Source organism: Brassica napus, chromosome A9 (genome assembly GCF_020379485.1).
Source record: "Brassica napus cultivar Da-Ae chromosome A9, Da-Ae, whole genome shotgun sequence".
Taxonomy (NCBI): domain Eukaryota; kingdom Viridiplantae; phylum Streptophyta; class Magnoliopsida; order Brassicales; family Brassicaceae; genus Brassica; species Brassica napus.
The window spans coordinates 2,285,385-2,310,252 of record NC_063442.1 but is presented as its reverse complement, the minus strand read 5'-3'; the positions used below and the strand labels follow the sequence as shown (position 1 = coordinate 2,310,252).

At 37.8% G+C, this 24,868-nt stretch overlaps 6 protein-coding genes and 2 non-coding genes across 9 annotated transcripts; 1 reads left to right on the top strand and 7 right to left on the bottom strand.

Moving 5' to 3' along the window:
• Positions 1–3: 3 nt before the first annotated feature.
• Positions 4–76, top strand: TRNAA-AGC. Its single transcript has one exon. It is a non-coding gene; the product is annotated as a tRNA-Ala (tRNA).
• A 172-nt stretch (positions 77–248) lies between these two features.
• On the bottom strand, positions 249–3,127 carry LOC106396292 (serine/threonine-protein kinase PBL36-like). The gene is made up of 6 exons (XM_048739315.1): positions 2,576–3,127; positions 2,183–2,484; positions 1,968–2,103; positions 1,742–1,878; positions 1,147–1,270; positions 249–1,078 (listed from the first exon to the last, which is right to left on the bottom strand). The coding sequence occupies exons 1-6, from the start codon at positions 2,736–2,738 to the stop codon at positions 582–584; spliced, it is 1,359 nt and encodes a 452-aa protein (XP_048595272.1). The 5' UTR covers positions 2,739–3,127; the 3' UTR covers positions 249–581.
• Positions 3,128–6,143: 3,016 nt separating this feature from the next.
• LOC106396294 lies at positions 6,144–8,982 on the bottom strand. Its single transcript, XM_048739314.1, has 5 exons — positions 8,830–8,982; positions 8,341–8,689; positions 7,783–8,047; positions 7,414–7,699; positions 6,144–7,190 (listed from the first exon to the last, which is right to left on the bottom strand). The coding sequence occupies exons 2-5, from the start codon at positions 8,658–8,660 to the stop codon at positions 7,168–7,170; spliced, it is 894 nt and encodes a 297-aa protein (XP_048595271.1). The 5' UTR covers positions 8,661–8,689; positions 8,830–8,982; the 3' UTR covers positions 6,144–7,167.
• On the bottom strand, positions 6,170–6,242 carry TRNAA-AGC. Its single transcript has one exon. It is a non-coding gene; the product is annotated as a tRNA-Ala (tRNA).
• Positions 8,983–9,227: 245 nt separating the features above from the next.
• LOC106396290 (AAA-ATPase At3g28600-like) lies at positions 9,228–11,258 on the bottom strand. The gene has a single exon (XM_013836640.3). The coding sequence runs from the start codon at positions 10,887–10,889 to the stop codon at positions 9,432–9,434; it is 1,458 nt and encodes a 485-aa protein (XP_013692094.2). The 5' UTR covers positions 10,890–11,258; the 3' UTR covers positions 9,228–9,431.
• A 126-nt stretch (positions 11,259–11,384) lies between these two features.
• On the bottom strand, positions 11,385–16,299 carry LOC106396287 (subtilisin-like protease SBT1.7). The gene has a single exon (XM_048739312.1). It carries the CDS (start codon positions 13,839–13,841, stop codon positions 11,526–11,528), a length of 2,316 nt encoding a protein of 771 aa, XP_048595269.1. The 5' UTR covers positions 13,842–16,299; the 3' UTR covers positions 11,385–11,525.
• A 232-nt stretch (positions 16,300–16,531) lies between these two features.
• Positions 16,532–18,444, bottom strand: LOC106396288 (AAA-ATPase At3g28580-like). Its single transcript, XM_013836983.3, has one exon. The coding sequence runs from the start codon at positions 18,294–18,296 to the stop codon at positions 16,749–16,751; it is 1,548 nt and encodes a 515-aa protein (XP_013692437.1). The 5' UTR covers positions 18,297–18,444; the 3' UTR covers positions 16,532–16,748.
• Positions 18,445–21,409: 2,965 nt separating this feature from the next.
• On the bottom strand, positions 21,410–24,221 carry LOC106391409 (AAA-ATPase At3g28510-like). Of its 2 annotated transcripts, XM_013832042.3 has the most exons (2): positions 23,462–24,196; positions 21,410–22,761 (listed from the first exon to the last, which is right to left on the bottom strand). In XM_013832042.3, exons 1-2 carry the CDS (start codon positions 24,129–24,131, stop codon positions 22,529–22,531), a joined length of 903 nt encoding a protein of 300 aa, XP_013687496.2. In that variant the 5' UTR covers positions 24,132–24,196; the 3' UTR covers positions 21,410–22,528. The 2 variants fall into 2 exon arrangements, with proteins under 2 accessions (XP_013687496.2, XP_013687495.2); XM_013832041.3 differs by having other exon boundaries at positions 21,410–24,221.
• Positions 24,222–24,868: the final 647 nt, after the last annotated feature.

The window sequence follows — 24,868 nt, the reverse complement described above, 5'->3', positions numbered from 1 at the left end:
AAAGGGGATGTAGCTCAGATGGTAGAGCGCTCGCTTAGCATGCGAGAGGTACGGGGATCGATACCCCGCATCTCCATTCTAATTTTTTCTTTTCTTTTTGTTTACAATTATACTTATGCTTTGTCCTCCTTCCACAGAGATTCTAGATCTCTCATCAACGCCTCTCAAGTCTCAACCATAGCATTCTATTTTAATTTATTTACTTAAAAGTTTAAGAACCTACTATTATGTTTTATCCATTATTCGAAAATCTATAAATGGATTTTTATATTTTAACCAAGTTAAAGAAAATTTTCACATTACATAAAGCTTTTACAAACAACAGGTTCACTTTACACTCTTGACCTTTACATTTCTACACAATACAAAGTCACATATCAAAATCTTTAGACCTTCAAGACCAAAGATATCTTCTTGAGTTCCCACCAACTCAAAGGAACAAAAACAAGGATCCCAACATTCCAAAACTTCCCAAGGCTTCACTTTCCACAGAACCATCTCTTTTGCAGCAGGAAGCTGGAAGATCCAACCGGTCAGACATGAATAAGAACTAACTCCTATACTCTGAGTCATGTCTCTTATTATCCTTTAGGCTTTGGTGATCCACGAGCATACCGATAAGGCGAAGAACCTTGAGGCAAGTTCAAGCTAGACAAACTCCTCAAAGGCACTCCATTCCTCGACACAAACCCTCCACCTCCTTGTGTTCTTACACCGTTCTTCCCAACCGGCTGCATAGTTTGAAAAGAAGAAGAGGAGCTAGCAAAGTCTTTAAGACTTGGTAACGGCTTTAATGCTTCCACCACTTCACTCATCTTTGGTCTAGCTTTGCAGTCTCGGTTCAGACACTGCGCAGCTACTTGTGTGGCCTTCTGAGCACCTTTGATCGAGTAGTGACCTTCTAAGCGAGGATCTAACAGTCTGTAGAACCTCTTCTTGTCTAAAAGATGAGGTCTCGCACATTCGACCAAGTTTTGTTCACCGTTGGGACGGGTTTTATCCACTGCTCTTCGTCCAGTTAGTATCTCAAGTAACACTACTCCAAAGCTGTATACATCACTCTTTGTCGACAAATGTCCTGAAGTTAAAAACTGAAATTAGTAAGTCTAGAAACTAAATAAACCAATACTAAGATAACTCACTCACCAGTCATTACATACTCAGGAGCTGCATAACCATATGTTCCCATGACTCTGGTTGATACATGTGATTTTTTCTCGTCTGGTGCATCTTTTGCAAGCCCAAAATCAGAGAGCTTTGCGTTATATTCCTGAAATAGAAACATTTGCTCCTGCTATAAATAACCAATGTTCAAATACTGCTAGATGGTAACCGGAAATACTGCTAGATGGTAACCGGCGCTTTGTAGCGAACTAGCGACTAGACCGATTATTTGGAGACTAGGCGGAACCTAGACGTTAACAAATTATTGAATTTATATATATACGAGCTTTTAGTTTTTGGGTTTAATTATAAAATTATTTTGATGAATAATCTGATTTTAGTTAACAAAACAAAAGAAATTAGATAAATTTGTGGATTTATACTAATGTTATTTTTTAATTTACCAGATTTAGACTAATTTAGAATAATTTAGATAGTTTAAACCGATTTGACTCGTATAAATCGGATATAAAAGAATCGTTTAGACTATGACCGATTTGCCGCCTTTAGAACCATAATGGAGATGCTAAAGGGAAGAACTTTTAGGCTAAATCAAGCTCTTATGCTTCAGACATACCGCATCTAGTAAGATGTTAGATGTTTTGAAATCGCGGTAAATGACAGGCTTCTCAGCTTCCTCATGAAGAAACGCAAGACCTTTAGCTGCACCAACCGCGATTTTCATTCTCACAGACCAAGGGAGAGGTAATGTCCCTGAAAACAAAAAAAAAATCAACAAAACAATAATCCTCAAGCAAAAAAAAAAAAAAACAAGATCTGCAGCGGTTTTGTTGTTTACATACTCCTGAAAAGATGATTCTCCAAACTCCCTCTAGGCATAAACTCGTAAACAAGCAGCCTTTGATCATCTTCCATGCAATATCCCACCAGTTTAACCAAGCTTGGGTGAACAAGGTTTCCAAGAAAGTTAATCTCAGCCTGCCCCGCATGAATAGCAAAACAATCAAATAATAGACTGTAACCATCATAATCAAGGTAATGAGATTGTTTGCATTACCAGCCACTCCTTGTGGCCTTGAAGGCCATCCGGGTTCAGCGTTTTGACTGCTACGGTTAGACCAGTTCCAGGCTTGACAGGCGCGGTTCCGTTTTCCTCAATCCATCCTTTGAAAACACATCCGAACCCACCTTCACCGAGAAGTGACTCTGGTCTGAAGTTCCTAGTGGCTAGCTTGAGGTCGTTGAACATGAAGATCCTCAGCTTGGATGAATACTTGAGTTCCCCACTGATTAGTGGTGTTGTGGAACCGTTACAGCTAGGTGGATCACCTTCACGCTTCTCAGTAACAGTCTTAGGCTCTGAACAAAACAGGAGGAATCTTTGTGAACTATAAAGATAACATAAACAGACTCACAAAACAAACTTGAAGAAAGAGATTATTATTATTACCAACAAGTGTGGAACTATCAACTTTTGATCTAGAAGAGATGCAGCTAAACATGAGCTTGAATCTGAACCAAAACCCATTCTTTTTTTTACTCAACACCTTCTCCTTTTCAGGTTTATCCACCACAGCCATCACTTTAACAGAGTCTTGCCCTGTACCCATCATCTCCTAATCAAATTCTCTATCCCTCTCTGATCACATCCAGACAACAACACCAACCTCGATCAGACCCAGAAGATTGAATTTACAGAAAGTCAGAGACCCAGTTCTCTCGGACTATAAAGTTTGATCCTTTTTGCCTCGAAACAGAACACAAAGGTGGGACTTTTTAAGGAAAGATCCAAGTAATAACTTGGATGAAAGCCCCAGTTCAGTAGAAGTGAATTTGAGCTCTTTAAGTTAGGGATGGAGAAGAGATGATAAGACAAAAAGATGTGAGTGAAAGTTTTAGAACAAAAGGGCTGGTCAGAGAGATGGATACAGAGCAACGAAAGGGCATCTTGAGCAGAGAGAAGAGAGAGGGAGATACTGAAAGTGGTCAGCAACGGGCAGTTCGGGCAGCTTGTGTGAAAAAGAGAGAGAGAGAGAGAGAGAGAGGAGGCAAATTGGTCAGCTTGGGCAGCAAATAAGTACATAAACTCAAATAATTAAGGTTAATTTTATTTCAATAATTAAGGTTAACTGCATACAACCAAAAAAAACTTTTTGTGTAGCTTAAAACTTTCTATATAACCTATAGTCCATACCTTAATCGCCTCTAATATTTCAAAAGAAATTCAAACAAAATGTATGATAATCTAAGAAAACAAGTGATGATAAAATTTAGTTTTACCACTTATTTATTCTTTAGAATTCAGAAAGGTTAAGATATGATAGATTAATCAAGTATGTTGATAACTTTCTTTACTCGTGTCCAGATTCTTAAACAGGATTAATCATTTAATATTTTTTAATATGAAACTATTTATAAAAAGTAAGTAATTGAGTAAATAATTAAAAAACAAGACGAAAAGGTAGACTTTTTATTAGTTTTGGGGAGATAGTTATGCTAACGTTGTTGACAAAAAAAAATAAAAAAAGGTTATTATTATGCTAACGTTACATCTAGAAGAATATAAGCTTTTTTATTACACTCCCGTGACACGGTGCCACGTGGAAATATCTGGGGTGTCCAGCTATAATGGATAAACGGTAGGCAACTAAAATTGATGGGATTACAGGTGGGTTTTGTCTTTTTGACTCTTGGTTCAGACCAATGAATCTAATCCTCTCTTTTACTGTTTTCCTTTTCTGAAAAGAAACGCTTTTAAGAGTGACCGTAGAGTCACCGGAGGAAATGGTAATATGCGGCGAAAACACACGAGGACCGATGGTGAGGTCGCAGAGTTGCAGCCACCAATAGAAAATCTATCTTTACATGTACGATTTAAGTTTAATAATAAAGATAATCTATCGTTTACAATCTATAGAGCCATTATATATGTATGTTGGATTCGAATCTAAGTAAGAACTATGATATGAATACCTTTTAGTGTATGGTCTTTATACTAAGTAAGATGTTAGGAAAGTTATGTCCTCGAGAAGCTTATAATTAGTAAGACTGCGGAATTGTATTAGATCTTTTCATTTAAGAACTAAGCTAGTAACTTTAAAACTTTACATTAAATATTATATTCCTTTAAATATAGAGCTTTCGGTCTCGCTTTAATGAAATATTTACTCTCTCAGACACTTTTCCAGTTTCTAATTACACTAAAGGTCACATTGGACTTGCTACACACTTTTTTGCTGTGTAAAGACATTGACACCCCTTAACTAAACAACTTACTCATGACGGACAAAAAAAAAACACCCTTAACTAAATAACTCTTCTTCCCCACTAGACCTCTATCTTCTCTAGCTTCAAAATAACTTTCTCAATTCCAATCCCAAATTAAACAACGGATGATAGATGTGCCGAAAAATTTGCCTACGAATATCAAATGGGTTGCCTACGGATGTTGTGGTCACCAAAAAATTTGCTCAACGTACGTCGTTTCTCTCCGTTTTATCCTCGGCGATCCTCCCTGATGTATCTGCAAATCTGAGTCCACTGTCATCTGGGTCACCAAGATTATTATAAGCTTTTCCATCTTCTTAATTGCATCTCTATTTCCATCAATAATCGAATATATTTTGTAATTAGCCCTCTTTGTAATTTGTTTTCATATTCTCCCTTTTTTGTATCATTATTTGAAATTTAAAACATATATATAAGAATCAAACAAGTTAAGAAAAAGAAAACAAATTATTTGTAAGAGTCTTTGTTAATGAAATAGTTATGGACAAGATACTTGTGGACAAGAGAATTATGTTAACTTTTTTATAAAGAAGTTATGCAATTGGCTATTTGTGTTTCAAGTTTTTGTACAATCAAGTGGAAACTCAAGTATGAAATGTCTTAGACTTTGTGATCTTACGAACCATGTCTGAGAGCATGTGTACTAATTCAAGGATATCTGAAAACTTTCCTATCATCTATAATACTCATGGATGGGTGATTTGTGGACAGTGTTTTATGGATGAATGTATAGTGGATAGGATTCTCGTGGTTAGTGTGTCGTGGATGGTGTCTCATGAATATGTATGTGAGTATATCATGGATGAATGTATTGTGGAGAGTATAAACATAGCCGAAGAGAAACAAATTACTCACAACACCAAATATTTAAAAACAGGATAATCAGAATACAAAACTTTTATAATCGACGCTGAATGTATTTAAATGATGTTATGAGCGTATGAATCTTATTCAAGAAATACTTTCTCCGTCCACATATTGCTCCAGTAAATATTAAGAGAATGAATGATGTGGCATTACTTGTTCTACTATAGTTTGACTGAAGAAGAACTTGCTAGAGTTCATGAATACAACTTTGACCATCCAGATGAGTCTGTCTTTCATAAATTGTACGCAATGCCACCTAATTAACTCATTTGTGTCCATCAAATGACGTCCACATAATGCATATAAACTGTGTCCAGTAAATTAATTGCATTTACTACGAATGCATCCACAACATTAATTGTCCATGAACCTAACCACCAGTGACTGATCCACCACGGACACATCCACGACATTCCACTATGTTAACTAAAGTTAAATTTTTAATATAAATATAAATATACACATGGATATCAAAATAAAATGAAAAAAAAATCGTATTTTTGACATATATACTTATATATATATATACATATTTGAGAATTAGAAACTGATTATGGATCAAATATGTTGGGGTATGAAAAGTTGATTTATTGTTAAAAAATAAAAAATTATGTAGAGAAATACATCAAACAGCAAACCTCAGAATAAACGTCACAGCTGGAACCAACTCTCCAAACTAAGTTATGTAATGGTTGCTTCTCTAAAACATATCAAGGTCATTTTTGTCACAAATTTACACAGCCGTACAACTAAAGTGTTCTAAGATCAGAATGTGTCTTCACGCGTAAAGAGAATTCATAATGTGTCCTTTTATGTAACCTTCTCCGCTTTAATGATCCTAAGGAAATATCAAGTGAACGTGTAACAGAAAGAACGGAAAAAAATAGAATGGAGATGCGGGGTATCGATCCCCGTACCTCTCGCATGCTAAGCGAGCGCTCTACCATCTGAGCTACATCCCCTTTGATTGTTCTTTATTTTATAAACTTTAACATTCATTTTCAGACCTTATAAATTTCATGAATGATGCAAATGTACTAAATATTTTTTTTAAAAATCATTAAACCTTTGATGCAAATGTTTTTGTTTATTCCATTTCATGTTTCAAGATAATCTTGAGAGAAGTAAAACTTTCAATGAGAAAGGTCTCACTGTAAGTTCTTTAGTTACAACTCTATCCAGGAAACAAAACATCTCATTCTGTGGTTTGAACAAAACACAGAGACATGTGAACGGATACTTAAGCAAGGCTAATGTCTGAATCTAACTTTATGGTGTCTTGAGAGTAGAGAAATGCATGAGCAAAAAAAAAGGAAAAAAGAAAAACAGGAGCTACAGATGAAATTGCATGACGTTTGGGCACACCTATAAACATCTAGAGAGTAGAGAAATTTAAGACCCTTGAATACTGTGAAAAGCTGAGTATATGATGTAAGCCATATAAGCTCAACTTAAGGTAACCAAATCTGTTACTGCAGGTAACCGGTGCTTGATAAGAATGCGTGTCTAGTCTACGCTCAGGAGCACTGGTTTGGCCAGGTACTCTCCTCTCTTTCTTAACAGTTGCTACCTTGAGTTATCTTGTGCTCCTTAAGAAACTTGATGTTTAATAAATTTAGGCTCTCCTTTAACAGTTTACTCAAATATGATTTGTTTCATGAACATATCACCGAGAATAAAAGAAGCTTATAGACAATAAATAGATGGGATTTTTGTTACTTAGGTAGGATTTCACATACAGCCTGATGCAAGATTCTTTTAGCATCAAAACATATTTATGGTATGCAGTGTTATGGTGAAAAGGTCTTGTTGATCTACAGCATGTTACCAAAATACACAGTTTTTTTGGTCTTGGACAACAAACTCTCTGTAGTTTTGAACCATACTTCAAGATGTGCTTGCATCATCCCCTGTAGAGTTTCACAAACCACAATCTATTCAGTTTATATTCAATCAAATAACTAAAATTAAAAACCCATCTATGTCACACATCTCTCCATTTCTAAACCAGAATCCACAAAAAAAAAGCTAGAACTGTTATGTTGACCTCAGTGTCTAACTTATTTCCTGATTATTCATGGGTCATTTGTTTTGATATGTTTGAAAATATATAAAAATGAAAATAAAACTAACCTTTTGAAGAGGAAGGGATCAAAACGACATGCATCTTTGAGTTGTTGGGAGGGAGATGCAGCCTAAGGGGATACAATTTGCCGTTTAAAGGGTTCTTGGAACAGATTGATACATCACTCAGACCTGTCTCTTCTTCAAGCTTCTGTTTCAGCTCCTCTAGTCCCAGTCCCTTGAAACAGAAAAGCTCTTCCTTTGCTCCTTCATCCACGTTCCCATCTTCATCCCCAACCCTGTAATAAATTAGTCTCCCATCTGCCTTGCCTGGTGAGCTGACTCTATCTTCAACCTGTGATCATAATTTTTTTTTTTAAATGGTCACATATCAGTGAATGCAATCAATGCTCATAGTATACTGAAACTGATCAAAACCTCTGTTTTAGAAAATCTTGGGGACTTGAGAGAGAACTCTTTGGGTGAGTTGTGCTCAGCGTGATCATCTATTGTTGCCATCAGAACCTCTGGTGGTGGTGGAGGAGGCGGGAGAATAGGTTGTGGTGGTTTCTTCTTTCTGATTTCCAAAATATCAATATCCCACAAAACCCAATCCTGTGTGGTTGACCTATGAGGAACATCATGTGTGACTGAGTTTCTCCATGGTGGTAAACCTCCATTAGCTCGAAGATACTGCCCATACCTAAGAGCATGCCCATCCATAAGTATCTCAACATGGAGCTCTCACAAGTAAAATATTTAATGTAATTCAGTTAATGATTAAATTTAAAAAAAACAATTATGAAATGACACATAATACAAAAGTATCTCAATTTTTTTGTTGAGGTTCTTAAACGAGAACGTCTTCTTATTCTCTCTCCATCTTTTGTGATTTGTTTCATTTTCTTATTGTTTAGATACTGGGTTAGATAATGCACTTAGATGTTCTTACATCATTCTTTTTAAAAGAGACTATCAAAGAAGAAGAGGTGTTACCTTGTCTTGAGCCTAACTTGAACGCCTTCTCTAACGGGTTCCCATTCGGTTGATGAGTCTAGACGACGTGGCAGCGTCTGCGTTACCTTCTTGCCTGTCATGCCAAGGTACAATGGCATGTTTGAAGCGGTTAGGTACTTGCCAAAACAGCTTTTGAGACGGATCACGTTTGCTTCTTCTAGAATCTCCACCTTCCATCTAGCGTTCATGCAACGTCCGTCTCTGTCTTGGTTCACGGAATCTTCGTCGTCGTCTGCGAGAAGGTACTTGTCGTGGTAGCTACGTAAACGCACGGTTTCAGCCTTCTTGAAAATCTCCATTATTTTTCTCTTGTATCAAAACACACAATCTTTCACAAAAAAAAAACATATCATAAGAACAGATTCTTTAAAGCCATTTACACATCTGAATGCTTATAATCTTTCTTGCAAATGTCATCAAACATTTATGTTTGAATTCGAAAATGATATAAATGTGAGCTTTGATTACCTGAAAAAATGGATTGAACCACGGCTGCGATCTTACCTTCAAGGATTGGATTGAAGATCATTCATGAGAACGATGTTCAGGTACCTTTGGAATTGGAACCCTTTTTAGTTTCTTTGGTTTGGATTTAGAAAAAGGAGGTTTCTTATTTTTGGTATTATGTTTTAGACATTGATGAATGGGCATATTATAGGGAACTGTAGTCTGTACCTGTATATATATTTGCATGGATACAAAGGTGTACGTGTATATATGGAGAATTAATTTCATCCTATATAATGAGACATCAAATTGAAGATCCTCTTATTTGATCAGAGTGTTTGTGACTTTTGAATAGTAGAACAACGAAATACATATTTGACATGACCATGGCAGAACTTTATAAACAATCAACAAGCCATTTCATTTAAGGTTGTCTCTATTTCACATTCTTTTCACTTATCTATGATTATTGGCTACAGCAAGTGCTGCATTCTAAAATGCTAAAAAGTTAAAGAACAAGATAATTGAATCGTCTAAACAGCTATGTAGAGTCTGCTTACTATTTATTAGACAAACAAAACTTATAAGCTAAAACATCAACCATGAATCTTATATTCAAATGCTTAAAATAAATTGCGGAATGGATTAAATCTTTTGATACCATGTTTCTCACTGCTTTCATCCACTGTGGCTTTCTGAGTATTCTTCCCCTCCAGAGCATCAATCAGATCATTCAGTGATCCATCAGCATCTATTTCACTCTTCTTCTTCATCAAGTTCTCCGCGACATCAGCTGGTGCAATCTTCGTTTCCTTCAACAAAGACTCTATTTTAGTGTACATAGGATGGGTATCAAGATCCAAGTAGTTCTTGGCAAGAATCTTGAACGCCTCGAAAGTACAGTAAGACAGCTCAATATGCATATCCATTCTCCCTCTCCTGATCAAAGCCGGGTCAAGTTTGGCCATGTGATTCGTCGTGAAGACAATGATCCTCTCTTGTCCACAAGCAGACCAGATCCCATCTATGAAGTTTAAAAGACCAGAAAGTGTAACAAAACTCTTATTGTCTTCTTTGACTTCTTTGTCTTTTTCTTTATCTTTTTTCCAACTCATCAAGAACCTCTCATTCTTCTTCGTCTTCTTCTTGATACTTCTTTGACCCGTTAGATCCAAAGAACAATCAATGTCTTCAATCACAATTATAGACTTACTAGCTGTACCAATGAGTAGCTTCCTCAACTCCGAGTTGTCCTTTATAGCTGTGAGCTCAACATCATAGATACTATAGTTCAAGAGATTCGCCATTGCAGCTATCATTGTGGATTTACCGGTCCCCGGTGGCCCATGCAGCAAGTAACCCCTCTTCCAAGCTTTCCCAATCTTCTTGTAATACTCTTTCCCATTACTAAACGCAACAAGATCATTCAAGATCTCTTCCTTCTTCTTTGAATCCATAGCTAATGTATTGAAACTCGCTGGATGCTCAAAATCAATGCATCTCCATAAAGCAGTCTTGTTAGGACCCCAGCTAGAGCTAGGGTTGTTTGTATACAGTTTCATCTTCTTGTTCTTGGCGTCTATCAGTTTCCCTTCTTCAAAAATGTGTTTCATGTAAGAATCCGTTACAATGTCACGTGACCGTCGATGGAAAGTGAGCTTGTATGTTCTATACCCTTCGGAATCAGTTTCAATCTCCCACCAGACGTTAACTTCTTTGTACTCATCTCGGGTTCTGGTGTCGTCTCGTTTCAAGACCAAGTCTTTGCTCTCTTTGACCTGGCTCGCTCTGAGATGCTTGGCTTTGTCGGTTGCTTTTTCACCAAGGTAGGTCTCGATGGATGCGAAGGCGTGATTGTATTGATAACCATCGTACTGAGAGATTTTAATTTCGACGTAAGGTGAGAAGAAAGTGATGAATCTGTCTGAAAGTCTCTGGACAAAGGTGAATTGTTGGATTGAAGAGATTAAACACTCCTTAATGGCGATCTTGAGGTGATTAGGGAAGAACTGTTGAACGGCTGCCCATAAGAAAAACACACTCGCCATGCCTGAACCAAATGTGTTTCCCATCATCATCATCTTCTTTCTCAAAGTATGTTTCTTTCTGTAACCAGGATTTGGTTGTGTTTAGGCCTTTAGGTTATGACTTGATATATATAGTCGTGTCACGTGAAGGGTTATACGTTTCCATTGTAGAACTCTCGGACCCCAATTTTACTTTTACTATTATCCAAATTACTGTTTTGGTTTTCACTGTGTACATGTTATTTAAGGAAACTTTCCTTGTTTTTATTTGGCTCAATTAAAAGTTGCCATAATTCTCTCTAATTCTACTCATATTATACATTTTTCGGACGACGTCACGTCCATGCTGATGTTTTAGTTTGCTTCCTTTCTTCAATTGTCCCAATAAAACTTTTAGATGATTAGCAGGGGAAATAAATTTAGATTAATGTAAAAAATCATTAATTAGTAATTTAGTATAGATAACAATTACAATTAAGTTTTTCAGTAAATATTCATTTATGCGTATATACGCGGATGCATCACAAAACTATTTCTATCTACAATAGATTTCAAGTAAAATTTTATTTATAATATATTTCAAACTTTATATATATAAACAGTGATCCATATTATTGGTCGTTTAAAATTTTATGTGGACAGCTTATACTAAACCGAACCTTCATGACGTTCTCTTTTTTTTAGAGTCTTTTAATAGTTCCAGCTAACAGCCACGGGACTAGACACCACATGTTTCCCATCTGACCACTCGATGCTCCCAAATCTGTTAGACCCAGACGGCTTAGACAAGTCTACGGTAAACGTTACCGCATACGATTTCTTCTCGTTTACTTCTTTGAAATTCAAAACCGCCGGTTCAACCAAAATCTTAACTGCTCTTGTCTCCGAGGTTACTTTAACGGAGTATGTCCCAGCTCCTCCCACGCTAGTGACCGTGCGTGTGTACTTGTATTCACGGGCTACATCGACGTAAACGGCGAACGACGGGTAGTTTAGATCAGCGACCGAGTACGTTTTGCTCGGGTCACAAGTGTAGTTGCGTCTCGACACGATTTCGATATCCGAAGCTGTGTAGTCCATTGCACAGAGGAAATCTAAATAATCCACCGCCGTTAGATCATAGATGAGCCCTGGATTGGTGGCCGTAGTCGGCGACACGTGTCCAGCACCGTGTCCGAGCGGCGTTGAAGGTGTTACCGTCGCGATGTCGATGATCTGTTTTCCGTCTTTGTAGGATTTGTAAGCAGTGGTCATAAGAGCAGATCGAATCGCCGCGGGGCTCCACTGCGGATGCACAGACTTGAGTAGAGCCGCTAAACCACTGACGTGAGGGCAAGACATGGAGGTTCCAGAGAGGATGTTGAATTCCACGCGGCGAGTATCGGAATCTAGTCTGGTTGGACTAGCAACTCCGGTCCACCCGGCGAGGATATTGACTCCCGGAGCGATCAAGTCCGGTTTGAGAATGTTTGGCGTTACCGGGTTAGGTCCTCGGGAGCTAAAAGCTGCAAGCACGGGAGAGGGCTGGACGTTGACTACAGTTCCTTGGATAACAATCGTAGCCGTGGGATTGGGATCGGTCAAGACGTAGTTACGGATAGCGTCACCAGCTTTCTGTCCCACAGTGGCTGCCGGTATCAAATAAGCAACCCCCTGAAGCTCTTCTCCGTCATCCTCTGTATTCGCCAGAATCATTCCGAGTCCACCAGCAGCTTTCACTACCTCCCCTTTGTGAACCCTACTATTTCCTCCGTCTTCGCACATAACGATCTTCCCCTTTACCTTCTCGGGTATCAGTGTTTCGGGGTAACATAGATATCCAGTATCATTGTTACTAGCATTCCCGGCGTAAACAAACGACAATAATTTAGGCGGGAGAGCATCTCCTTTAAACAACGAAGCTCCAGTATAGTTCTGCCCGTTGCCGAGGATCACGAGCGCGGGAAAATCACGATCAATAGTACCAGCCCCAACAGTAGTAATCCACGGAGCTACGTTCCTAACACTGTAAGAGCTGGGACCCCTATTACCAGCAGAGCATGAAACAAAGATCCCTCTTTCCATGGCCGCGAATGCTCCAATGGCCATAATGTCTCCATAATAATCAACCGCTATTTCGCTGATAGAGATGGACATAACGTCCACGTTATCTTCGATGGCTTTATCCATTCCAGCTAAAATATCTGAGCTCAAGCAACCACCATATCTCCAACAAACTTTGTAAATCGCCACTCGAGCCCGGGAAGCAACCCCACGAGCTGTTCCATTAGCGAAGCCTAGAAGACTAGCTCCTTCCACAACGGATCCAGCCGCGGTTGATGACGTGTGTGTTCCGTGACCGGTGTCGTCTCTGGGTGATCTTGACTCTATGGATTCGTCCACAGGTCCGTTAATTTCTTCGTAACCCCGAGCGAAGAATCTAGCTCCGACTAGTTTGCGGTTACAGAGCGAAGCGGTGAAGTTAGTCCCAGTCTCGCATCCGCCTTTCCATGTAGGCGGGATGGGACCGTATCCTTCATCGTCAAAGCTTTTGCTCTCTGGCCAAACACCTGAGTCGAAAACTCCAACGACGATGTCGCTGGATGCACCGGTGGTTTCGGGGAATAGGCCTGCGTTGTGTACGTCCAGACCGAGGAAATGTGGAGTCCGAGTGGTGTCTAACTCGTACCGCTTCTCTGGTAGAACCGAGATGACACCAGGGTGGGTCATGAGCGAGTCGGCTTCTTCGGGAGTAAGCCGAGTAGAGAATCCATGAATCGCACTGTTGTAAGTGTAGAGCAGTTCAGCAGATTCTGAGACGGACCTGAGTGAGGACTCGTACCAGAGAGAGTGTTGGTCGAAGCTCGACGGCATCTGAGATTTCGCCATATGAACAATGTAAGTTGATTGTTGAGCTCCATCGGAGATGTGGCAGGCACCCAAGTAGAGAAGAACAATAAAGAAGGAAGCAGTGGAGGAGAAAAACGAAGAAGACATTTTTTGTAAGCTGTGTGGATATGTGAACATGTGAGAGAGTTTATATAGAGTCTCGAGAAAGAGAGTGAGTAGATATTGGCGGCTATGAATGAATTATTACTAGACTTTTGTGTCCACTATTCTGCTTTGAAAAAGATCACTTTTGAATTTCTTTCCCATAAATTATTTATAATGACTCCAATCATACCTAATATTACTCAACTAACTCTAAAAATATTGTAATTACTAGCATAACACATATACCAAGCAAAAGTACATAAAATCCAACCTAGTTTTCAGTAATTACAAGTTTGCCATTAAAGTATTTTAAGGGATATAATTTGAAAAAAAAAAAAACAAAACCTTTTCACGGGTGAAGAGAAGTGCCTCATGGTCATTGAAGTATTATTAAAATTAAGATAAATCTATCGATAATCTTAAATCGGCCAAACACATCTGCCAGCTTAAAAACATCGTAACAGAAAAATCTGCCACCAAATACATGGCAGATTTAAATCTTACAACAATTTAATTTAACACGATTTCTATTCCGATAGATTTGTTTTTCGTTAAATAAATCTGCCGTCGAAATTTTTTTAATAATTTCAAATGGCACTTTTGTAATATTGTTTTTTTATCATAACTATAGTTAAGGGTATTTTCGACTATAAAATATTTTTGGTAATTTAAAACTTTTAAGCGTTATTCTAGTAATTTATAAACTAATTTAAGTCATTCTAGTAAACTTTCCTTCTTTCCGATGTGTTTTGTTTTTTTTCGTAATTTTGAGTGTTTGAAGACTTCTTCGTTTCACCAGAGACAAAAATTAAAGACTTCTGTTAACATAAGTTTACCTACGTTTTACCGACATACGAAGTGATATTCTTTAAATAAATAAAAAATCTGACTTTTGACTTATAAGAAACATGGGACTAAATTCATTGTTTTTGTTTTCCAAATTATTGTTTTTGTTTTTACTGTGCAAATATTATTTAAGGAATATTTCCCTTTCTTTTGAAAAAACTTTTTCTTTTTATTCTTATTTTCACCAGGACTTGGTTATGTTTAGGGTATGTCTTGAGATATATATAGGATGTGTCTCGTGATATATGTTTCCACTTTAGAACTCTTGGGCTCCAAGTTTAGTTTTACTATTCTCCGAATATTGTTTTTGTTTTCGTTTTACAAGTGTTATTTAAGGGCTATGTACTTTTTTCCTTTGGTTACATGGTTAATAAGCTTTTATTTTTTTAATTTTGGTTCAGTTAATTAACAGTTGCCATAAATCGACTCATATTATACATTTTTATTCTAATTGCTTCCTTTTTTATTTCTTCAAAAAAATAAAGTGTATTTGGTTTATTCAACTAATGGTTCAACTAGTGACCATTCTGGAAACAATAGGAACAAACAGAAAATGAACATAAATAAATAAAACTACAGAAATAAAAATGAATGCTTGTTCCTTCTCAAATTTAACAAGGAATATTTTTGTTCTTTATTTCTCTAAAAAAATTGTAGGGAATGAAAAGAAAAAAATATTCCTTGTGAATGGTGATATTTTTTAGGAATGTTAGAAAATGCATTATTCCTCGCCGTTCACTGGTCACCGTTCATATCCTAAGAGTTGCCAAATTGACTCATATTTAACTTTTTTTTAAAAATTCCTTTTTGGTATCTTGTTGCCATCTATTATTTTTTTTAAAAGTAACCAGGACTTGTGGTTTGGTAATGATTAAATTGAGGATAAAAGTTTAATACGGTAAAGTCACCAGGGTTCTAATCTTGGCTCCTGAAGAATTAATATTTTGGCATCGTTAAAACCAAGAGACCAACACGTGGTAATACGTGACTAGTCTAGACCATTTCCGTGGGACTAGGATATTCTTGTATAATTCAAAAAAAAGAAAGTAAACAAAAAAATTGTTGTAAGCAAATTCGTTTAGTGAGTTTATATCTTGTTTCAAAAAAAATTATCCTAACTGATTGGTCAAGTTCAATAGAGTCGACACCATCTTTTAATAATATAATGCACTGGATAAACATCAAACTTATGTAAGAATGCATCGCACAAGCGATTCGTAAAGTCCAACAAAGTCAACATGTTCGGTCTATTTGACATCATAGGATATAATTTTTTCCGTTCTGAACTGTAACATCATAAGATATAAAAATTCACAGTTTCACGCACTCTCTAGTCTCTACACCACTTTGTTCTCAAATCTCAAGTCTCATTAAAAATATCGATCCTCATATTATATCTAACAAAATAGTGGATATTGTATGAGTCATGTAAATATAATATAAACCATATTATATCTAAGGTAGAAAATAAGATGTTCAAAAAGTATTCGTTAGCAAAGTTATAGTAGTATCTCCAACCGCTATGACTAAAGCTACGGACGTACGCAGCTTTTTCTTTTAGGAAACTTCCGAGTTTTGTCATTCTCATTTTCCTCTCCTCTCCGTCCATATATCTTCATGTGAACTTCCTTTGTTCCAAAAATATATAAATAAAAATCAGCTTTTGTCACATTTTCCACGACGTATGCAACAAGACAAAGATGTGATGTAACCGCTTTGGCGTGCGAGTTAAAAGCAAATTTGACAACCACTTTCCCCCCGGTTCTAATAAACTATTGCAAATACAGTAGACAATCTAGACTGTTTTCAACTATGCTCTACACTTCTACTATAACGTTTCTACTCTGTTTTATTTTGATATGCTCCCTGCAAAAATATAAGATAAATAGTTCTACATCATATTAACCATATATTACAATTCATGTTACTTCATCATAGCTCTCTATTGATATAGAAAATCAGCAAGTTTGTAGCATACTGATTTGGTTCTACACCTCTTAGTGATGTTCTTTAAAGCTATTCATGTGATGGAAGAGACAAAAATCTTTATATGAACGATAAATAAAACCAACATATATAGATTTTTCTTCAAATTCAATGCTCAACATCACCATTTTCTTCAATCTTTTTCTTCTTCTTCTTCTCTTCCTCTTCCTTTGCCTCCTTCTCAGCTTTCTTCTCCTTCCTCCTCTTCTTCTCTTCCTCTTCTTCCTTCTTCTGCTTCACCTCTTCCTCAACCCTCCTCTTTGCCTCCTCCTTCTCCTCCTTCAAAGCTTCAATCAAACGCCTCAAACAAGTCTCTCCCTCTTCCCCTTCTGACTTAGGCAACAGATTCTCCCCAACATCAGCCGGCGTCATCTTGATTTCTTCAACCTCAAGCAACATCTTTATCTCATCAAATAACTCACTCTCCACCACATCCAAATAGTTCTTGGCCAACACCTTAAAAGCTTCAAACCCACAATAAGACATCTCTATATGTTTATCCATTCTTCCTTTCCTAATCAAAGCAGGATCCAGCTTGTCCACAAAGTTTGTAGTGAACACAATGATCCTCTCTCCACCACAAGCTGACCATAACCCATCAATGAAGTTTAGCAGCCCTGATAATGTAACCTTGCTCTCTTTCTTATCACCTTCATTCTTCATCATCTTCTTCTCTATTGCCTCCTTGTCGTCTCCATCTTCATCCTCCTCCTCCTTCTTATTCTTCCTCTGTCCCGTTAGATTAAGAGAACAATCTATATCTTCAATCACAATAATAGACTTGGTAGAAGTCTCAATCAATAGCCTCCTCAGCTGTGTGTTATCCATAACCGTTGTCAACTCAAGATCATAAACATCATACTCCAAGAAGTTGGCCATGGCGGCAATCATGGTGGACTTCCCAGTCCCGGGCGGTCCAAACAAGAGATACCCTCTCTTCCAAGCCTTCCCTATCTTCTTGTAATAATCTTTGCTCTTACTAAACTTAACGAGATCACTCTTGATCTCTTCCTTCTTCTTCTCCTCCATAGCTAGAGTATCAAAAGTCGCTGGATGCTCAAACGTTACATGACTCCACTTTGTCTGGTTCCCATGGTTCTGTCCGGGTGTATTAGAATAAAGCTTCCTCTCTCTATTCTTCAGCTCTATCGTCTTCCCTTCCTTCATTACATGCTCAAGATACCTCTCTATGATGACTTCTCGGTCACGTCTATGGAACCTCAACATGTAGTATCTCTTCTCATCAGCCGCAGGGTAAAAGGAAAAAGATTGCCTAATATTACCTTCTTTCTTGGATTGCCACCAGACCGTAACGTTCTCGAACTCGTCGGTTATCTCTTCTTTATCATCCATGCTTAGGACAAGAGACTTGCTTCCTTTGGTCGTGTTGGCTTTTAGCTTCTTGGCTCGAGAAGAAGAGTCTTTGCTGAGATAGCTTTGGATCCCTAAGTAGACCTCGCTTCGCTGGAAACGCTCTCCGCTGTATTCGTGAAACGTTATTTGGATGTAAGGGTAGAAACGGCTGAATAGTCTTTGAAAGAATGGTTCAAAGTGGTCACCGACGTGAGGGAACCATTGTTTGAAGATTGTGTATACAAACATTAGGGTCGCTAGAGCAGAGCCTGTGTTAGCCCATAGTTGACCCATCGTAGCCATTTTTAGGGTTTTGGAATAGGTTTATTTATACTTCTTGAGTAAGAAATAAGCTTTCTGAGATGAGTTTAATCTGAGATTTTGATCGGAAGGGAAGGATAATATTGGGGGAAGAAGATGTGGTTCTGGTAGAGATGGCTCGTAATATTTATAATATGCGCATACGTGATAATGTCAAGATATTAATAAATTTACTTGAAAAGTCTAGGAATTACTATATTAATTTTGTCTGCGTATGCATATGTGAGATCACTTGGAAACTACCTAATGACGAATTGTTTTTTAAGTTCGAATATTAAAAAAGAAGTTCGTAACAAAACAAAAACTGAAAAGAGATGGAAATTGCACGGATTCCACCATCAATTTTCTTTATAGCTATACAATATGTAATTTAGTAAAAGGGGTCCATAAAGAATAGACACCACAACTATGTTACCAGTCAATGCCAAAAAGAGTCTGAACTACTGCATTGTTTATTTGATAAAGTAGCGTGTAGTGGGACTAAAAACTTTTTTGATATCCAACTTTCTTAAGGAACAAGTTTTTTATATTGGATAGCAAGATAACAGGTATATCGCCGACTCGGAATATAATTAGACAATACCTACTAGTCACGTCTCTAACTGTTTGACCTTAACTCTTAAATAGGCCTAAATGACGACAGGATTTTATTTCAAAAATATATATCATATGATTATACGTATTAGCAATTAAAAATCACAATGTAAAACCGCTATCTAAAAATAAAAGAATCAACATTATGAATGTTTGAAAAGAAGATCAAACAGGAAAACCTGAAAAATATTAAGACATAACCCATTTTACAAGTTTTAAAACGGTGAGAAAATGATTATTTATTCTGGTACATGAGAAAACAACTTTCTCATTAATAACTGAAGAATAAGCTTCCTAAAATGATAGATATAATTTGCTGATTTCTCGTTCGTGTCATCGTTTGTAAAAGTATCAAAGAATACGTCTAACTAAACGTAGGACGCCAAATACTTTTTTTTAAATGACCGTGGAGATTCCATGCAGTAAGTCCAAATTAATTTCCATGAGATTTTTTATCCGGACATGCGCAGTTATAAGCGAAAAAGTGGTAAAGACAACTCAAATCCAGAACGGATACTCCAATTAGAGTTTCATTACCACTAGACCAAGAGAATACTTAATACAGCTATACAAGTATGGATTGAGACAATGCCAGTTACAAAAAAAAAGATTATGGACTGAGACATTCGAGTAGTTATGTATCTAGAGCACCTCTGATAGTATTTAAAACATTATATCATCATTAAAACAAGAGAAAATATTTAAACTACCACATTACTAATATTACTTTCAAGTTTACTTTAACCACATATATTTTAGTTTTAAAGAGATAAACAGAAATTTATAACCATAAGTTTAACTAATCTAGATTTAGGATTTATATTTGAAGGGTGAATTTTTGGAATGTGTGTTTAGAATTTTAATAAATATATAAATAAATATTTAAAATTTAAAATGATTTTGTTAAAATAGTTCTAAAAAAATTTTGAATTTCAAAAAGAAAATCTGAAAAAAAAATCAAAAAAATATTTTTATAAAAAAATTTGAATTTGAAAACGCATAATTCAAAAACTATATATTTATTTATTTATATATCAATAAAACAAGGATATCATGGTCTTTTACCTTTTAATGAAGAAGATATTTATGAAAACATCTTTTTAATAAAAGTAAACATGAATTGTGGTATAAAATATGAGGTAAACTTGAAATTCTCTCTTAAAACAAAGAAATATGAAAAGTATGAAAAGGTATTTTCATTTTAAATATTATTATAAGAAATTTTGAAGCCGTTAGTCTCTTTATTAATACTTCATACTTTTTAAGAATAATAATTATATAAATTAATTATATTTAAGTATTAGCTAAATTACTGAAATGTTTTTCATAATATTTTACCAATAAAAGTGTGTTCTTAGATCAATTCTCAAGAGAGAGAAAAGTGTTTAGATCGACTGAACCAATGAAGACATATGCCATTAGGCATTTCCTCTTATATTTTAGAACCAAACGTTATGACTAATCAATGAGTACTCTCGTCATGGACTGGGAAGAACATGGACCCCAATTTGATGAAGCATGTTGCTGGATTTTCCATGAAACCCAAGGATCTTATGTCCATCCTTGTGGAGTGGGAAGGTTGATGTTGTACCGAACCCAAAACAGCACCAGAGTTGTTGTTGTTGGTAGTGAACCTAAGCATGGTTATAACTCGGATTTATCGAACAATAACCACGATCAAGAAAAGCAAATAAAAAAACCTCTCTCTTAATAAAGTGCTCTAACCTCTCTCTTACCAAACTAGGTCAAGCCGCCGTCAAGCTTCGTTTCCGGCGGTCGCTGTGCCGGCTAAGGCGACCGCCGGGCCTCCCCTTTTCATTTGCGTTTCTCTGCTCCTCCCTCTCCGTCGGTCCTCGACGTTCTGCGGCTTCTAAGGCGTGTCCAAGCTTCTCATCCGGAGTAGATCTGGAGCGTTCTCTTCACCGGAGCCAGGCCGTGGGTCTTTGCAGCGCTCGAGGACGGCGTTCGCGTCTCACCGGCTCTGTTTCTTCGACTGGAGGAAGGCTCTTTCCAGATGAGGTTTTCCCAGTTTGGACGTGGCTTGGGTTGAGTTATGGTGTGTGGCGGTTTGGAGAAGCCCGAGTTGTTCGTCTTGTGCTCCACCGGTTGGTTTCACGGCGGTAGTGTCCGGCGAATTAGGTTCGGGTTGGGTTTGAGGATTCACGATCTCAAGCTCCTTGTCTCTCCCTTCTGCTAGTGATCTCAGGTGGACGTGTGTGGGTGTGACGGTGTTGGTCTCTCCGACTCCGGCTTTCCCGGTGGCAACGTGCGTGGATACGGCGGCGCGTGTGGCGGCGCGTGATGCAGGTCAGATCTAAACTGTTCTTACCTGCGTTAAGCAGGACCTCCGTTCTTCCGGTGCGTGAACCTGGCCGTGTTTGAGGTGCTGCTAGACTACTTAACTCTTTAATAAGATGAGCGGGTGGGGTAATAGCTCCTTCGGTGTGTGGAACTGGCTCGTTGGCCATGCGGCAGTTGGACAATCAAGCCACTTATTCTTCTGCAGTGTGCTTTCGGAGGGTTAGCAACTTGGAGGTCCGTTTTCTCTATATGAGTTCTCGGTTCAATGGGTGTAAACGGTCACAGCGGGATAGGCTGGAGACGGCAATCTTCAGGTCGTCCTTCCGAACGACGGCATCGTCGCTAGGTGGTTCTCTCTCGTGCCGTCGGAAGTATATCTGTCGGGTGTTATGGGTGTGTCTTTGTGTTTGGATTCTCTGTCCGTCTCAGGTTTGGGAAGGGTTTTCGGAAGCTGCAGGAGCCGTTGTTTCAAGGTTTGAGAGCGCCTTTCTCTCGGTAGCTCGTGGTGCCCGACTCTCGTCCCCGACCAGGCTCGGTTCTTTGGTCTGAGCCTGTTTCGTTGCTTAGCAGGTTAATGAGCTTTGTTTAGCTTCTGTTTGGGCTGTTCTTTCCCGTTTCGTTCTGTTGTTTAGTTTATTTTTGGTTATCCGCTACTAGTTCACTTTGTAACTTCTGTCACAAATTTGAAAATTGGTATAATATTTAACATTTTACCAAAAAAAAAAAAAAACTCGGATTTACATGATGGTCACCCTCCACTGATGTGAGATATTCCGAAGGATCACTTAGCGTGGAACTGAAAAAAGAGAAGGATAATTTAGTCAAAAAAGAAGAAGGATAATAATTAGTTAAACCATGTACTATTTATAGCTGTGAATTATTGAAACTGAATAAGTGAATAAGTGACCTCTTGGAGATCAGGTAGCAAGGTCTTATTCCCATGATCATCTCCCATGGCAATATGATCGTTTTGGACATACATAAACTTGACAAAACCTACTGCGTATTTTGTTAATATCTGTTTTTTTTTTGGTAAAATGTTAATCTCTGTTTTTCTTTTCAAATAAAGAGAAAATAGAGAGGTTTTTGAAGCCTAATGTATAATTCATACATGAAAATATAGAAATAAAACCTTTTCAAAATGAGATTGGACAAACTTTTGTAATGATATGATCGGTAAAAAAAAAAGCCTAATCCATTGGTATTTTTGTGTATTATTTCCAGACACAAAATCTTATAAGTTTTACAATATTTCCATTTCGCAACACTATGCCAAAGTACAACACTTTCGGTGAAAGATCTTCACCCAAAGTTCAACCTTACCCACAACAAACTAATGTCTTTTTACTTGATACCATTTTCCACAGAAACGCTGCCGTTTTCCTCCGAGCCCTCCACTTTCTTTTCTTTCTTCTTCTTCTCTTCTTCCTCTGTCTTCTTCTTCTTCTCTTCTTCCTCTGCTTTCTTCTTCTTCCTCTTCTCTTCCTTCTCTGCCTTACTCTTCTCTTCTTCCTCAGCCAACTTCTTTGCCTTCTCCTTCTCTTCTTCAACAGTCTTCACCAAACGCTTGATGCAAGCATCTGCATCTTCTTCATCAGATTTCGGCATCAAAGTCTCCGCAACATCAGCAGGAGACACGTCGGTTTCCTCCAGCAGTCTCTCAATCTCTCCATACAACTCATGTGACTCAATCTCCAAGTAGTTCTTAGCCAACACCTTGAATGCTTCAAACTTGCAATAAGACATCTCAATATGGTTGTCCATCCTCCCTCTCCTTATCAAAGCTGGATCAAGCTTATCCACAAAGTTAGTTGTGAATATAATAATCTTCTCATCACTACAAGCTGACCACAACCCATCAATGGAGTTCAACAGCCCTGAGAGTGTCACTTTACTAAGTTTCTCAGCTTCCTTCTTCTCCTTCTTGTCAGCTTCCTTCTTCTTCTCCGCGTCATCCTCTTCATCCTCCTCCTTTTTACTCTTCCTCTGCCCCGTAAGATCGAGAGAGCAATCAATATCTTCAATCACAATGATGGACTTACCTTTTGTATCAAGCAACAGCTTCTTCAGCTCGGAGTTGTCCTTCACGGTGGTTAGCTCAAGATCATAAACATCATAGTCCAAAAAATTCGCTATCGCGGATATCATCGTCGACTTCCCTGTCCCGGGGGGACCGAACAAGAGGTACCCTCGTTTCCATGGCTTCCCAACCTTCTTGTAATAATCTTTCCCTTTGCTAAACTTTATCAGATCCTTCTTGATCCTTTCTTTCTTCTCAGGATCCATAGCTAAAGTCTCGAACGTCGCGGGATGATGGAAAGGAACATTGCTCCACTTCCCTGACCTCCAGGGATACCACTCTGAGCTTGAGTTGTTAGTGTAAAGCTTCCTCTCTCTATTCCTCAACCCTATTGCTTTCCCTTCATCTATCACATGATTAAGATATGTCTCGATGATCATCCCTCTATGTCTCCTATGGAAAGTAAGCGTGAAGAACCTCCTCTCGTCCGAGCTGGTTCTACCGTAGTTAGATTGAGTTTGAGTCACTTTCACATTGGAGTACCACTTCACCTTCACACCATTGAACTCATCTTCAACTTCCTCGTGGTCGTCCATGCTAAGCACCAAGGACTTGCTGTTTTTTGACTCGTTAGCCTTTAACCTCTGCGCACGTGCCGCTGAGTTGGTGGATAGATAGTTGCGTATGGCGTCGTAGTTCTCGCTTCTCTTGAGACCTTCTTCTGTGTACTCTGTGAACTTGATGTGGACGTAGAAAGAGACCCATCCGACCATCTTGTAGCCGTATTTCTCGACGGTGACTCGGAGATGGCGTGGGACGTATTGTGAGTACATCGCCCAAATGAACATAAAGCTCGTCACGGTCGTGCCGGTTATACCCCATATTGCTCCTGTTTCAAACATCTTCCTGGTTTCTTGTGAATCAAGAAACTAGTAGCTTGTGTAGCACGAAATAGCTTTTTTTGTGTTTTGAGACTTGGCTAGTGTGCGCTCTGGTTTGGTTTCATTTTGCTTTATTACGTTCTACTTATAGTACTCTCGAGGTTGCGAGGAAGGTTGCACGAAACCTCTGATTAATTTAAAGGAAACTGACCATATATATTTAGAATATTATTATGTTGTGGAATGTTACGATTATTTTGTTTCTTAACTAGTTTTAATATACTTTTAGGGTTTATTACTATAAATAACGTCACTAGGCTTTGTCGTTTACGATCTTAGTTTCTAGGATTAGGTGAAGGGTGTAGAAAATTGTTTATAGAGGCTTGCGAGGAGCCACTTGAAGATTTTTCAGATACAAAAATTCAGTCAAGTATGAGTCACAAGTCATTTTTTCTTGACGAAATCATTATTCTATCGCTTTGTTCGTTGATATATTTATTTGTTCTAGTCAACTATGGTAAAATAATAGACCTTCGTCTACAAGTTGAGCTTCCTCTCCTTGTCAATCTTTATGAAGAAAATGTTAACAAGTTGTCTTCCATCGAGTTTCTTTCGTATGGAAAATGTTTGAAAATACAAATGAAAAAGTTTTCCAAGCTTTACAAGACTTAGATAACCTTTTATTAGTATTTTTAAATAAACTTGGTGAAAAATCACCATTATGTATGCTCCATGCCTGATTAGTCATTACTCATACA

Excerpts from the sequence above, each read along its gene's own strand:
- LOC106396290 (XM_013836640.3), bottom strand. The coding sequence starts at position 10,889 with ATGATGATGATGGGAAACACATTTGGTTCAGGCATGGCGAGTGTGTTT.
- LOC106396288 (XM_013836983.3), bottom strand. The coding sequence starts at position 18,296 with ATGGCTACGATGGGTCAACTATGGGCTAACACAGGCTCTGCTCTAGCG.
- LOC106396294 (XM_048739314.1), bottom strand. The coding sequence starts at position 8,660 with ATGGAGATTTTCAAGAAGGCTGAAACCGTGCGTTTACGTAGCTACCAC. Across the intron at positions 8,048-8,340 it reads CAAGTTAGGCTCAAGACAAG|GTATGGGCAGTATCTTCGAG; the intron begins GTAACACCTCTT and ends GCATGCTCTTAG. Across the intron at positions 7,191-7,413 it reads GATCCCTTCCTCTTCAAAAG|GGGATGATGCAAGCACATCT; the intron begins GTTAGTTTTATT and ends GAAACTCTACAG.
- LOC106391409 (XM_013832041.3), bottom strand. The coding sequence starts at position 24,131 with ATGTTTGAAACAGGAGCAATATGGGGTATAACCGGCACGACCGTGACG.
- LOC106396292 (XM_048739315.1), bottom strand. The coding sequence starts at position 2,738 with ATGATGGGTACAGGGCAAGACTCTGTTAAAGTGATGGCTGTGGTGGAT. Across the intron at positions 1,879-1,967 it reads GGAGAATCATCTTTTCAGGA|GGACATTACCTCTCCCTTGG; the intron begins GTATGTAAACAA and ends TTTTGTTTTCAG. Across the intron at positions 1,079-1,146 it reads TCCTGAGTATGTAATGACTG|GACATTTGTCGACAAAGAGT; the intron begins GTGAGTGAGTTA and ends TTTTAACTTCAG.
- LOC106396287 (XM_048739312.1), bottom strand. The coding sequence starts at position 13,841 with ATGTTCACATATCCACACAGCTTACAAAAAATGTCTTCTTCGTTTTTC.